Source organism: Eptatretus burgeri, chromosome 2, assembly GCF_056783735.1.
Source record: "Eptatretus burgeri isolate ZD-2024b chromosome 2, Ebu_testis_v1, whole genome shotgun sequence".
Lineage (NCBI taxonomy): Eukaryota > Metazoa > Chordata > Myxini > Myxiniformes > Myxinidae > Eptatretus > Eptatretus burgeri.
Window position 1 is genome coordinate 129,460,396 of NC_140962.1, and position 14,553 is coordinate 129,474,948.

The following is a 14,553-nucleotide window of genomic DNA, read 5'->3' on the forward strand; positions in this document are numbered from 1 at the left end:
CACTCATGGTGTGATTTCCTCAGTAGGAATTTCCTACTCCTCATGGATGCCAACCGATGGGGATTGTCTGTTTCTCAAAATCTATTATATTGAAAGGTAAATTCCACCATAGTGTTAGACATATTTTCTTGATTAATGGGGATAAGAAATAGCTGCAATAGACTTCAAAGAAACTCTGCATATATGACTTTAGTAATATGACTTTAGAATCAGGAATTGTTGCCAGACATTGGGCACAATTTTAAAGACTGCACCTGCAAGGAAAACAGCCACACAGCAAGCAGTAAACAGATAAATCTATCATGTCTCTCACTGTCAGTTAAATGCTAGATGTTGTGGTATTTGTAAGTAAAGGCCTATAAATTAACGATTAAAATTGATGGTTACATATTATAAGTATCGTTTAGCATGGATTGGTAAATCGTAATATAAAGTGCCTGAGATAATGAGCTAATTTTGACTGCAGATGGCAGTATTGTACTGTCAACTGCTTGGTGAGATTCATGAAGGTGCAGGAATATTATTAGACGAAGTTTCCAGGTTGGGCTCGAATCAATTTTCTTTTCTTTTTTTTGTATACCTTGTCGAGGCTCATATGACAGCTAACATACAACGCACAGCAAGGGGGGCATGAAACAAGAAGGGTGGGAGTGAGGACAAAACAGTGGGGAACAGAGACATTAGAAGATCTGTGGAAGGGAGAGGGATGGGGCAGGGAACACGGGGAACACAAGATGGACATTACAGGGACTTTCAGGAAGGAAAGCAGGGAATTTGAAGGAGGTGAGTTTGGGGTGGATTAATTAATGGGGGTAGAAAAGATCAGGGATTTCGATTGGGGACGATAAGATGTGGTGGTGAACAGCTGTTTTGAAGGCCTGGAGGGAAGAATGGGATTGAACAGAGTGAGGGAGTTTATTCCAAAGGTGGGGAAAAAAAAGAGGAATGAAAGAGTGAAGGTGAGCAGTGAATCGTGATTTTGGTAGTTTTACTATAAGGGGGTTGTTGGCGGACCTTGAGCGCCCTGCGGAAATATGGTGGGGACATATTGCAGACAGAGCGGGTGGGGGGGGGTGCAAGACCAGAGAGGAGACTGGAGAAGACAGAAAGACCACCGACCTGCCTGCAGTGAGAGAGTGAGAGGCCCAAAGACTCAGCCTCATCGCGGGAGATGCCAATAATCCAAAATGCCTTGGTTTCCGCAGCGTGAAGCCGAGAAAGGTGTGAGGCAGGAGCACCAGCCCAGGGGAGAGCAGTACTCCATCAGGCTGTAGACAAAAGCTCTGTATGTGGCCAGGAGCTCAGGTGGGCCGAGGAAGGACTTTGCACGACGGAGGATTCCCAGTCGGCGACTGGGTTTGAAGGCCAGGTTGGAAATGTAGCTTTCCCAGGAAAGATCATGGCAGATCGTGAGACCCAGAAGCTTGAAAGAAAGGACTTCTTCCAGAGGATTGTTGAGAAAGTGGGTGGGGAAGTTTTCCAAACGGTCCTTTTGGAGAAACATAGTGAGTGTGTGAGATTTGTCCAGATTGAAAGACGTTCCACGTGCTGGACCAGTTTGTGAGTTTACCCAGATCTGCAGTGAGCGAAGAAGCTGCTGCTTGCCGGTCTGAGGGATGACAGATGGTACGGCAGAGGGTGGAGTCATCAGCAAAGAGATAAAGAGGATTTTCCAGAGAGTTGCAGAAATCGTTGATGAAAACCAGAAAAAGAACAGGGCCCAGAATGCTGCCTTGAGGAACTCCAGCTGGACTGGAAGAGGAGATGAAAGAACGACATTTAGGGCCACACGTTGAATGTGACAGGAGAAGAAGTCAGTGAGCCATGAGTGGAGATGGCCTTGGATACCATCGGAAGAGAGTTTGGTGAGCAGGGCAGGGTGCCAGACGGTGTCAAAAGCATACGATATGTCTAGGGATATGGCTCTGATTTAATGTCCAGCATTGAGGACCTCCATCCATTGTTGGGAGAGCAGAAGCAGCATATCCAGAGTAGAGCGACCTGGTCTGAAACCAAATTGATGATCAGAAATCAGGCCATTGGAGAAGAGGAAGGATTTAATGTCTGAAGCGATGATGGATTCCATAACCTTACTGATGATTGGGAGAAGGCTGATTGGTTTGGAGTTGCAGGGATTTGTTTTTGCACCTTTTTTATGCAGAGTAGCAATGTTTGCTAATTTCCAAGCAGATGGCAGATGACCTTGAGTAAATGAGAGGGTGAATAGAACAGAGAGGGTGAGCAAGAGCAGAGGAGCAGGTTTTTAGGACACGTGGGCTGATGCCGTCTGGACCGGTTGCAGAATCTGAGTCGAGGTTTGACAGCAAGCTCTCCAACTTGTCAAGAGAAAATGACACAGAGTCCAGGGACAGTTGGGTACGACTGGGTCAGATGGGTACAGAAAGTGATGGGTTTTGGACACAAGATTTCGATGCAAACACCGAGTTTAGGCATTCAGCCTTTTCACGTGCGGTTTCAACAGTGCAGCTATTTGAGGTAAGGGAGGGATGGAGGGGGAACATTCACCAGAGACAGATTTGATTCGATGCCACCAGGATTTGGAGGAGGGAGAGAGGTTTGAGAGTTCACTTAAGCTTCGAAAGATGTTTTCGGGCTCTCCTGAGGGTAGATACACACTTGCTCCGATCTTTATGGAAGGAACTGAGATTACCCTCACTTGAGTTTGCTTTCCATGAGGCAAAGCCAAGTTGTTTCAGGACAACTGCCTCACCACAAGCTTCAGTGATCCATGGGTGGGAGGAAGGGTAGGACAACTGAAGACGAGAGGGGATAAATCTGTGCATGAGGGAGAGCAAGTTTCTTTGTAAGAATTCCCAGGATGAGTTGATGTTGGAGAAAGTAGCGATGGGAGACCAGTCTATAAGTTTGATGGCTGCTTGAAGACCCTGCCTGTCGGCTTGAGTGAAATGCCAGACTCGATGGCGGTGAGGTGGTTCTCTGATAACAGCCAGAGAGATGTCCACTTTGACAAGCACGTGTTCAGAAGAACCGATTGGAACGGAGGAAGAACAGCAGATATTTTTCGGGAAATTTGTCAAAATCAGATCCAGGAGAGCTATAGTGCCATTGTTGAGATCCGGGTCGGGAAATTGACCGATTGAGTAAGTCCCAATGAGTCGCAGAAAGCTTTTGCTAAAGTGCCATGACATGGGAGAGAGGTACCCACACCTTGCCAACTGGCATGATGACAATTGAAGTCACCACATATGAGGAAGAGAGAGTTTGGATGAGAAGATAGAAGTTGGTCCACGTTTTCAGATAGTGAGGTGTAGATGGAGTCATCACTGTTTGGTGGACGGTACAGTACACACATAAACATGAGGTGGGAGTGGTGGGGAAGCCAAAGCCAGAGGTATTCCTGGGGGGGTGGGGGAGTGAGGGCAGTGCATGGAGAGTGAGGAATAGTCTTTTTGATGAAGAGAGTAACTCCTCCACCAGGACGAGGCTCAGGTCTGTCATACTGGAGGAGGGAGTAACCAGGGAGAGATACTTGGGAGTCAGAGACGTCTTGAGGGAGGGAAGTTTCTGTTCGGCAGATTATGTCTGGTTTGTCAGTGGCAACCGAAATGGAAAGATCTGTAAGGTTTGAGCGAAGGCCCCGGATATTTGAGGTCCACACTGTTAATGAAGAGGGAGGGGGGAGGCTTTGGGTGCAGGAAATGGGGGGGGGTAGGGGAGGGTAGGACAAGGGAGGAGGGAGAGGAGGTAAGGACAGTTGTTGAAAGAGTGTGGGGAATTGCAGAATAGCTAGGGGAGGAGCCGGATGAGGAGGAGAAAAGGCTCTGTGGTGCTGGGGGAGAGGGGGATGGCAAGAGAGGGGGCAGAAGGGAGTTGAGGATTTGAAGAGGTGGAGTGAAGAGATGGAGGTGAGAGGACAGGGGAAGCAGACAGCTTTGTGGATGTGAGGGGGGCAACTTTGGGAAGGGTGAGTGAGGGGTGGATGGTGGGAGAAGGGTGAGTGGGGAGATTTGAGAGAGAAAGGTGAGGGGGGAGTTTTTGAGAAAGGTGGGAGGAAGGCTTGGAGGGAGAAGAGTATGATGGTTGGTTTGAGAGGGAGGGGTGAGAGAGGTGAGTTGGCATTGAAGTTGGAAAGAAAGAATGGTTGATGGAAAGAAAACATTCATAGTAAACTGGGGATTTTTAAATGTTTAGGTCAGAAATGCGATTAAGCAATTCTTGATGGATGCAATAAAGGCGAATTCAGAGAATGGAGAAAAGAAATGCTGTAACAGTTGGATTTTTTAGGCAAGGTATGAATGAAAGGTCGAATTGAGAGCAGTCTGTTGAAATAGAAAAAGTAGTGCATTATGATACATTAATGAGTACCACATGTGTAAAAGAGGAAGATGAAGCATTATAAGAGATCGTTTTTATTATTAAGACTATTATTATTATTATTATTATTATTATTATTTGAGAGAGTTTTTATTATATTAGGTAATGGAAAGGTTGTGGAAAAAATCACGAGGTGAATAGTGAATTTGGATCGGTAAACGCAGGGGTGGAAGCAGATCACGTGGTTTTGGGAGAAGCACATGGCTTTGGGAGGTGTATAGTCAAAAGTGAATTTATTTATTTTAAATAAGGATTGCGTAACATTCGGAAAAGGGAAGGTTGAAGTAAAATCGTGGAGGTGTATGGTAAATTTGGAACTATAAACGCAGAGTGAAGCTGCTGGGCCGATGAAACGCATCAGGAAGAGGGTGGAGAGAGACACGTGGTTCCAGGAGGTGTGTAGATCGAAAGGATACAAGGAAGATTATTAATTTTTGATGTATAGGTAAGATTCGGAAATGGAAGGTTGGAGGAAGAAATCGTGAAGGTAATCGCGAGTGGGTCAGCTGAAGTAGAATAAAGATTGTGTGTCGGCAGGAGGAAGAAGAAGAGGAAGAGAAAGAAGAAGGATCGGGACTCGTGGGTATGCAAGGAGGAAGGTAGTTTTTTTTGGTTTTGTTTTGGATTTAAGACAAGAAACAGTGTTTAGATTGGAGGGATGGGGGCGTTGGGAAAGTGGGGAAAATAGGAATTGAAGGTAATAGGGAGAGAATACAAATAAAAACGATCATACACCTGGAGGGGTAGGATGGGTAGGCCTCAAGGAACCCGGTAAGACAAGGTCGCCGAAAACTCACGAAATAGCAAGATCTTTTTTAAACAAAACCGAACAAGGAACACACAGTAACATGTAGGTGAGAAAATAAACAGTTAAAACGAGACAAATAACGTCCAGAAACTTAGCTTTGAGAAAGTCAGCAGAGAGCCCTGAGAGACCCTGCCGTCGCTCCAAACCCAGAACCAGAACGGAACCGCTCCAAACCCAGAACCAGCAGAACATTTGCTGGAAGGCACGGGATTGTTCTGTGATCCTATATAAACCCACAAGAAGGAGGTGTAGAGAGACCGGTGACATGTGAGGTGACGTGTTATGATTGTCCTCATGCTCGATTTAACTCTGATGAGTAAATGAGGTGTTAATGTCCAGAGCGGTTGTTAACGTGCGGAGCCAAATATAATCAGGTTGATTAAAACCCATTAAGATTGTGTATTGGGAAAGAATTCCTTTGAGCTCTTTAATCACCCTGGATGAGCCAGCGTAAGAGAGAGAACACCGTGATGAGACTCAATGGTTAGACAGCTACAGAGGACGAGGTTAACACGTATGAGTTGTGCCGACAGGACTGAGACACTGGCGGCAGAAACAACTCAACACGGGAATCAGAGTTGGACATTGTACTTAACGGTGAACTTCCTCATTTGACCGTGTATCCGTTTGCATGAAATACAAGTTTCAAAAATGTTACGCTGTTGATGTGATGTTGAGTGGCTACAACGGCACTCAGAAGTCACAGACACCAACTGACAAAGATCCATTCAAGTGGTAGCTGACCTGTACGTTCGTTCATAACCTTGGATTGCAGTTGTTGGAGAACGCGTTGGGTTTGGCACCACGAACAACATACGTACACCAAATGGAAGAAAACCCCAAAGCTGCGGGTACCACCCCCAACACTCACCCATATGTGGAGGGAATAACTACTCAGCTCTCACCTAATAAATTACCCTCGGTGAATAGCTCGGATCTTCAAATAAATTAGCTCTTCCAGCCAAAGGAAGCTACATAAAGCCACCAACAAAAGCTACACGAGGAAAGCCCTTTGTTGTTTCAAACCATACGTAGGTTCTTCTGCAGCTGTAGCCATTCACAAGTAGAACATATTGTTGCGAATTCGCACCCGCCGGCGTGCGAACGGCCACGTAACTCGAATCGCGGCATGTTGCCCACCGGACGGACAATTCAGTCGTGACCCTCTCGGAACAACGCCGGGAGCTAGTCACGGGTGGGGGTTTAACCTCACCACGATCGTGCCAATTGCCCACCCGCACAGGATTGGGTTGTTTGCCAAATTCGATCTACCTAAGTATCGGCGCGAATGGTCGACCGGGCGGGACCTAGAGGAGCGGCCAGGTCCGCGAGACCGGGGAGGTCTTACCCGCGTCCTCGTGACGCGTTGGCGGGCAAGCCGCAAAATATCCACGCCGCTGTGCCCCGACTCCGTGCCCCTGGCATGCTCGTTGGCACCACGTTTGGGGTGGGGGAGGAACGGGGCCCCCTTTGCACTATCTCAGCGTGGGGGAAGGGGAAATTGTTGATGCCCTGGGGGAGGGGAGTGGCTGGCTGGCTTGGGTCCCGCGAGGAGACGAGCGATCCCCCACACCGCAACCTCGTCGCCGACCGCCGTCCTCCTTGCCTCGGACCGAGCTTCCTTGCCCCGACCCGCCGCCTGCAGCTCCACCGCGCGCACTCCCCTTCTTCCAGCTCAACTCTCAACTCCGCTCCCAAACGCTCAACGCTCCACGCTCCTCGCTTCTCACCACGCTTACGCTTAGCTCCACCAGTTCAATATTCTTCTCGCGAGTCGCCTTCCACTCGCACCTTTATAGCTCTCAGGAGGCGCCGATATGCAAATTCCCGGATCAGAACGCGATTGGAGACGGGGCCACACTGCCCCCGCCCCCCCGGTCAGCCATTGGTCGGGCAAAAATTGGCGTGAACCTCCCCTGATCCTAAAATTTGCATAGACGGATATGGACGGAATTCACCTACATGCGCCTGGAGGCAGGGCCAAGCCGCCTCGCGCTTGCCCATTGGACGGAGGAGAAGTGGGCGTGAAGCATTCCTGATCCGCGGATCGACGCGGTCGAACGGCTCCGGGGACACGACGTTTGGGAATGGCCGTAGAAGCGATGATGTGGGATGAAGTTGTGAAGGTAAAGGCGAAGGTGGTGGTGTTTGCGAATGGTTGTAGAAGCGATGATATGGTAGCGTAAGTGGTGGAGGTGGCGTCGTAGTGTGGTTGGCGCTGTGGTGGGGGTGGCGTGGTTGTTGAGATGCTGTTTGTTTGAAATAAAAGATAGAAAAAGAAGAACGACTAACTCAAAGCGTCGCAGCCCAGATGGATCACATAAATTCCCCCGATACAACAGGTTTGGGCTAACTACACATGTATCTATGGAGATATCTCACCTGAGGGCCCTTTATGGTGTAATGCGAATTTCCACAGCCGTAACAATATACAATAATTCCAATGGTACTGTCAATGCAAATCTCTCCAAATTAGCATAATGGGTTTAAGGGTGATAAAATATTGTTGTGGTTGACGAAATTCGCAAACCACCATTCAGGTCCCTTAGGTGAGATATCTCTGTAAGTATATGTGTAGTTAGGCCCAAACCCGTTGTTTAGAGGGAATAAATGTCATTCATGCGGGCTGCGACCCTTCTAGATAGCCGTTTTTCTTTTACTATCTTTATTTTGGACCAGCCGCCATTACTACCACCACCAACCACGTCTCAACAGCCATCACACAACAACCACCAACCGCAACGCCGCTTCAGAACAACAGCCACGACCTTTACCGTCACAACTCGCCCTCGCAACCATCGCATCACCGTCATTCCCACGCCGCTTGTGGGCACCGATACTGGACTCGTGCAGGGCGCGCACCGAGCAGGGGTGCAAAAGCGCCTGGCCTTTCCGAAGAAAACGGATCAAAAACGACTCACGCCCACTTCTGTTCCGTCCTATCGGCGAGCGTGGGGCGATTTGGCCCCGCCTCCAGGTGCGTTGGAGTAATATCGCTATATGCAACTTCATGGATCAAAAAGCATTCACGCCCACTTTTCCTCGGTCCAATGGGGAGCCAGTTAGAGGTGAAGGGTCGGAGGTAAAGGGTCGAAGGTGGAGGAGCGAGGCCACGGGGCATATAAGGGGCTGCGCTCGTGTCAGAGAGTAAGAGTTCGGAGGGGAGAGAGTGAAGAGCTCGGAGCCAGTGAAGAGTTGGGACGAGTCAAGAGAGGAGACGGAGAGGGCGGTTGGACGGAGCTGTGGAGAGGTGGCGGCGGCGAAGGCGGTCGAGGGGGTGCTTGTGTCGGAGTCGGGGAGCTGCGGAGGGAGAGGCCGGCGGCGCGACCGAGGTCGTGGTGGAGACGCTCGTCGCGGGACCCGAGACAGGGAGATATCCACCCCCCCCCCCGAGCATCAACAACCCCCTCCTGTTTCCCCCCGCGCTGAGATAGTGCGAGAAGGGGGCCCCGTTCCCACCCCATACCAGGCAGTCCCAGCGAGGCCCGCGGAGTCGGGGCGCCAGCGCCATTTTGCGGCTCATCACCAGACGGGTAGGCCCGACGCGGTCTCGGCCCCAGAGGGTGGTCCTTTTCTTTTGCTTTGAGTGTATGTGTTGTCGGCGCCGTCTGTGAAGTAAAACTGTATAAGTGTTGCCGTGTGCTCGGTAGTCGGTTAGATCTGCATTGTTGCATTTGCTTTTTGTGTATTATTGTGTTTCTTCTTCTTTTACATTTGCTTTTGGTGTAATTGTGTATGTGTGCTTTCTGTTCATCGCGAAATAAATGTGCTTCATGTTGAACTGTTTTCCCATTTCGCTTCGTCTTTTCCTTTATTGAATCTCCATCTTACTTCACGTAAAGGGTTGGTCGTGGGCTAAAACGCCCGATAATTAATCGAACCGTCGAGGCCGACGATAACACCGCTCTGTTATCCCGATAGTACGGAACGGGTCGCTTAAAGTGGCCCGTGTCCGAAGTCGACCTGCGGCGAGGTGCGATCGCCCGGTCCAGCCTCCGTGTGGGTACTTAGGTAGGTCGAATTTGGCGAGCAACCCTATCCCACGCGGGGGCCGATTGGCACGATCGTGGTGAGACCGAAAGGTCCACCCGTGACTAGTTCCCGGCGTTAGTCCGAGAGGGTCACGACTGGATTGTCCGTCCGGTGGGCGACGTGCCGCGATTCGAGTTACGTGGCCGTTCGCACGCCGGCGGGCGCGAATCCGCAACAATATTAAAAATAAAAATGTCGCCAATTAAACTTGATTGATAATCAACTTGAAAAAGTAAATGTTTTTGGTACATTGCACAATGTATTGTTATAACCCTTTAATGGGAAATGTACTCAATCAAATACGTGATTATTACATCTCAGTGCTTGAACATGTATCTATTTTAATAATATATATTTGCATTTTAAAGGACCTGACATCTCTTTTCTGTATTGGAAGATAATCAATCTGCCCAGTAAAAATGCCCCTTGTTCCCCAAAATAGATTGGCCTTCCAAATAATCTTCAATCTATATTCAGTATAATCGAATCACAGATTATTTTATTTAGCTTATTAAGGGATTCTTATGTATAAATAATTATATACTGGCACCTGAAAGTCTGGCTGAAAACGAGTCTAGCTTAAATGGAATGTGTGAAAATAATAACCAGAACTCCTATCAACCTGAAGGTTATAAATATTCCTTAGCCCTTCAAAATTAAGCTGACCTCCAGATGGCTGCTGCCACAAAGCTCTAAGTGATTATTTCCACTGAACCCCAAAACGTCAGCTGTGGCGTCAGCATGTCTGGAGGATGAACAGACATAGTCTCACTGAATACAATCCAAGAATTCAGTCTCATGTACAAAAGGATCAGAGGAAGACTGTGTGGCTCATTGAACTCCTCTGAATTCTCCATACTGATATGTCCGTGTTTGTTTGCGTATGTTTTGTTTTAATAGATGACTCAAATGTACAGAAGGAATTAAGACTTCTTCGACACTACACAGTCACCGGACCCGTTTCATCACTTGTGACCAGTTTCACCAAACCGGCACGATAAACTGACCTTGGGTGCAAATATCCGACCAGAGGTGAGTGTTGACGACGGCATCTGTGGTCGCTTTATAGACACGCCGTGTTCGGAGTTATCTGCTCATGCGGCCATCACATTGGTGTTCAGGAGTGTGGATTTTAGAATTCCTTGGCACAATCACATTGGTGTCAGTGGCTTAGGATTCGGACCTGAAGTGCGACCAACTGTACCTCAAATAAATTAAGGAGCAAATTAGGGAGAAACTGATAACAGGTAGCGCTATGCCAGACCAGAACGAGCAGGACCAGGTGGTGGTAGAATGGTTGGGTACCCCCTGTGCTCTGAGAGAATAGTGTTTGAAGAAGAACCTGAAGAGGGCACAGTGGGATCATCCCCACTGCTTAATGGCCTTTTTAATCCCACATCCGCAAGCCCAGTGGTCCCGATGGAGCAACAGCAAATCCCACTGGATAGTGGGTCAGCATCACTAACATGATGCTCATGATAATGCAGCTGCTTGCAAAAATAGTGTGCGGGAGGAGATGGTGACCGGTCAGGCTAAATTAGGAGAGGAAATAGACGGATTGCAAGGAAAAGTACATGGGTAAACAACAGGGGGAGAGAAACTTTGGGATGAGTGGGTGTGTTTAAAGGGAGTGATTGAAACAAATACGGGAGCGATATGGTTGTAAAAAAGGCACATAAAGAAACAAAGGGAGAAGTTCTGTTGCAGAAAGAAACAGTCACTGAGGGCACTTGCAAATGGAGAAAGGGTATAGATTAAGCTCCCATGAAAAATCAATTACCCTGGGTGTAGTGGGCATTTTTATGCACATAAAGAAACAAAGGGAGAAGTTGTATTGCTGACAAAGGGAGTGTAAAAAGCAGCCTGTTGAGGTAACAGCACAGATAGCGGAGATGGGATGAATGATGGAGGAAGGAGCGTATTTAATGGAGAAACAAATAGAGGAAGGAGTGCGAGCAATGGATAAGCAAATAAAGAAGAAAGGGGTAGTAGTAAATTAATTAGCCAGAGCGACACGGCAGATAGAAGGAAGGGAAGAATAGAGCAAGCAGAGATTAGGTCATTTCGGGGCAGATAACGTCATTTTGAAAGGCACGTATTTGACGTTGCTTTTAGTTTCTTGATTAGCTTGAGCATCACTGCATTTTCTCCTCCTTAAATCTCGATGTCACAGTGATAGGTTTTCTACTGAAATGCTAGAGGATATTCAAAGATCAAGAATGACATTTTTTAATGGATGTGTATGCGTTTCTTGTATACTAGCTTCGATCCATTTTACATACTAATACGTGCCCGAAAAAAATAAATAAATAAATACATATTCCAACCGCGAGCAACAAACAACAACCACACAGGCCGATTCTTCGCTCTTGCGTGCCCATACGTGCGTGGCGCGGAAGTTCGCATATCACAGTTACGATGATTCGCAATTTAGGTTTTAATGGCCAATTATTCAATTAGCGCCAACGTATTTTGCCTTTTCGCAATGTCGTCGCAAGGAAAAACAAAAAGAGAAGAGAAGAGAGAGAAAAAAAATTACTTCCTACTTCGGAGCATACCAGCTCACTCTGATGTTACCGAAATTTATGCACCGTCTCATATGAAAACGATCATAACTTGCGGCATTGTGTTTATCTATAAATGCGCATAAGAAATCGAGAAATTATTAGAAGACACGAAGTCATCACTCTCCGGAAGCCCGTACGTTGTAACCCGTAATGGGGAACGCGGCTGAGCTTTCCTTCCCCATCGGCCACGCCCATGCAACAACGTGTCTTGTCAATGGTTTGGTAAATAAATGGCCATAACTTGGGAAGCACTTGTCCGATTAATATCAAACCTTGAAAAGGCACATCCTCAGGGCCCCAGCAATATACCTGGCAAGTTTCAATTAGATCGGACCAGCGGTTGTCGAGAAACGGCGGTCACAGACACACACACACAGACACACACAGAGATTGCTGGAATTATAGATAGATACAACGATGAGCAAAAAAACTAAATAAGAGAAACAACAGGTATGTGAATGTGTAAGTGGAAAAATGGGTAATACAAGACAAAGTAAATTGTTGATGATGGTAGAAAATGGCAAGAAATAATTTGGTACCTCATAGGTAGTGAGCAGAATGTCAAAATGCTGGCAACTCAGGTCCTGTTGTATTGCAAGCCTTGCATCCTTATCTCCGTTGTAAACTTTCACAGAGAAAGATGGGACAACCCTGAAAATTAGAATGTTTTTAAATCACTTGCCAATAGCTTAAAGGGCTCAGAAAGTGTGTGATCTAACTTGTTGCAAATTAGTACATTGTTATGCCCCAAGTTCAACCCTGGTGTGGAAAACTTCATTTGCAATCAATAATTTGGAGAAATTACCTTTATAATGCATTTACGAACCGGACGCAGACAATTTGTCTGAAGGAAAAAAACAAACATCAGAAAAATCCACCCCCTATTGATGTCGCCACAAGTGAAAGCCAAGTCCGATAGTACTGGCAGATTTGAGTTTTCATGAAATCCCAGACTAATTAAAATGAGATTTTTATTGATTGCTGTTCAATTCAAGAAAAAGTTGCACAGCTGCCTTGCCACTGTAAACAGCATGGAATTTGGCTCAAGTGAGCCCTACTATTTAGATCCCAAAGCCACCAGCAACAGAAGGGATGGTGAATCTCAGATCAAAATATTGAATTCAATAAATGAGCCAAAGGTTCACGGAAGAGCTAGAACAGAATGGATCAGAATGCAAGAGAACAAAAGGAACGGTGGAAAAAGGGGTGGGGGGGTGACACGAACAGCAGGGATGAAGGACAAAATGGAGGAAGACACTTGGACAAACAAGGGATGTTGGGAATAATAAGGGATTGGGGAGGACGCATGGGGTGGACAAGATGGATACAGAAGCAAACTCTCAGGAAGGACAAACTGAAAATTTAAAAAAGGGGCTTGAAAAGGTTTTGGGGAGAGGGGTGAGAGGGGTATAAAAGATCATTATTTTTGGTGGGGGATGATCTGAGATGGTCATGAAAAGCTGTCTTGAAGACTTAGAGGGAAGAATGAGATTGAAGAAAATGTGAAACTTGGTTCCACAGCCAGGAAAAGAGGAGCCAATGAATGAAGGTGAGCAGCGATTCTGGATTTTGGGAGTTTCACGAGAAGAGGATTGCAGGTGGACCATGTACGACCTGCAGAAACCTGGGGGGGGGGGGGGGAGGGTGGACAAAGCACCGAAAAAGAAGACGGTGCAAGACCATAAAGAAAGCGAAAGAAAACAGAGACCACCGACCTGTCTGCAATAGAAAAGTGAGAGGCTCATGGACTCGACTTCATCATGGGAGATTCCAATGATCTTGAAGACCTTGGTTTCATGGTGTCTGTGGTGTAGTGGCCACGTGCCTGCGCGGGATATAGGAGTGCGCGCCATCTGAGGCGTGGTTGTAGTGTGGTAGTCTGTGGAGCCTGGGTAGTCTGTAGCAGTGTGCATCTGGACGGGCAATAAACAGTGTTCAGCAATCCTCATGACTGTGCGAGTCCCGCTGCCCTCCGGACATTACATTGGTGACGAGTCTGGGATCGGCGTGTGCAGAGTGCCTGGATTACGTCGGATTGACGTGCAGTTTTGGCCGGGGCCATTGGATCGCTGCAGCGAGTAACTCAGCGCACCTCGCGCGGTTCGTGGTCTACACCGGGCGAGGGTCCCGGAGAAGCGCATCGCGAGTTTCGCGCGCCGCACGCACAAGCTTCGGGGCCAGGCGTCTCGCCGTCACGGACGGCTCGAGGATGACGGAAGGTCGGGGGGGGCACGGTGCACGGACGCGTGCCCGTCTTCATCGGAGACGACTTCGAATTGTTTTCTGAACAATTGGGCTGCTATTTCCACGCGAATGATGTGGACGATGAATGCAAGCGTAAATCGATCTTGCTCGCCTCGCTATCAACGGAACATTATCGGCTGCTGAGTGATTTGGTACCGCCAGATAAACCCGGTGATGACAGGCTGTCATTTCAGGACATTGTGGAGAAGATGAAGGCACACGTCGCCGGAGAAGTCATTGCAGCTCGCTCGATACTAGTTCGATCACCTCGCGAAGGGTGCGGAGGAGCGCGTTGCAGATTTCGTGGCACGGGTGAAGCATTCGGCCGTGGCTTGCAAGTTTACGGCGGAGGAGCGTCCAGCGCGACTCAGAGATCGTTTTATTTCGGGGCTGCAAGATGCGAAGATGGTGGCGGCCATTCTGCGGATGCGAAGTGTCGGCGTTACATTCGACTCAGCGGTCGGGACTGCTTCAGCTGTCGAGCAGACGCTCACGGATGTCCGCGCCATCGCCGGCCAGGACGTGATGGGTAGTTCCGACTGGGGC

At 48.0% G+C, this 14,553-nt stretch overlaps 1 protein-coding gene across 7 annotated transcripts in view; it reads right to left on the bottom strand.

The window, feature by feature from the left end:
* Positions 1-14,553, bottom strand: part of CHD1L (chromodomain helicase DNA binding protein 1 like) — a 139,051-nt gene that overhangs the window by 96,842 nt on the left and 27,656 nt on the right. For 6 of the 7 annotated variants that reach the window (XM_085871192.1, XM_085871191.1, XM_085871188.1 and 3 more), the window contains one exon: positions 12,303-12,414. The exons of the other annotated variant lie outside the window; for it this stretch is intronic. In XM_085871192.1, coding sequence (XP_085727318.1) covers positions 12,303-12,414 — 112 coding nt within the window. The remainder of the gene's footprint in view (positions 1-12,302; positions 12,415-14,553) is intronic. 7 annotated transcript variants of the gene reach the window in all.